Source organism: Eimeria mitis, genomic scaffold (genome assembly GCF_000499745.2).
Source record: "Eimeria mitis Houghton genomic scaffold, Emh_scaff5098, whole genome shotgun sequence".
Classification (NCBI taxonomy): domain Eukaryota; phylum Apicomplexa; class Conoidasida; order Eucoccidiorida; family Eimeriidae; genus Eimeria; species Eimeria mitis.
The window spans coordinates 3,160-3,517 of NW_013573392.1; the positions used below are offsets into that span (position 1 = coordinate 3,160).

Sequence of the window (358 nt, forward strand, 5' to 3'; positions counted from 1 at the left end):
ATCTGTCTGCCTGTGTGCGTGTGTTGCATGCATGTGTCTGTCTGTCCATCTGTCTGTCTGTCTGTCTGTGTTTGCTGCTGCTGCTGCTGCTGCTGCTGTTTTTGTTGTTATTCTTTGCTGTGTGTGTGCACCCATTGTTTATTTCTCTCTCTCTAATTTTAGCTGTATATATATAGCAGGAACTGAGAAGCTTACGTAGCGCATCTCCTGCTCTTGATGCTGCTGCTGCTGCTGCTGCTGCCGCTGCTGCTGCTGCTGCCGCTGCTGCTGCTGTTTCTGCCTGCTGCTGCTGCTGCTGCTGCTGCTGCTGCTGCCAGCTGTCTGTTGGGCCTCAGCGGCAGCGGCGGGGGGGGGGCAC

The 358-nt window shown here is 55.0% G+C and overlaps 1 protein-coding gene across 1 annotated transcript in view; it reads right to left on the reverse strand.

Moving 5' to 3' along the window:
• Window positions 1-358, reverse strand: part of EMH_0079810 (uncharacterized protein) — a gene marked incomplete at both ends in the record, with an annotated part of 2,227 nt that overhangs the window by 1,817 nt on the left and 52 nt on the right. The window contains one exon of the mRNA XM_013500170.1: window positions 196-356. Within this exon, the coding sequence (XP_013355624.1) occupies window positions 196-356 (161 nt within the window). The remainder of the gene's footprint in view (window positions 1-195; window positions 357-358) is intronic.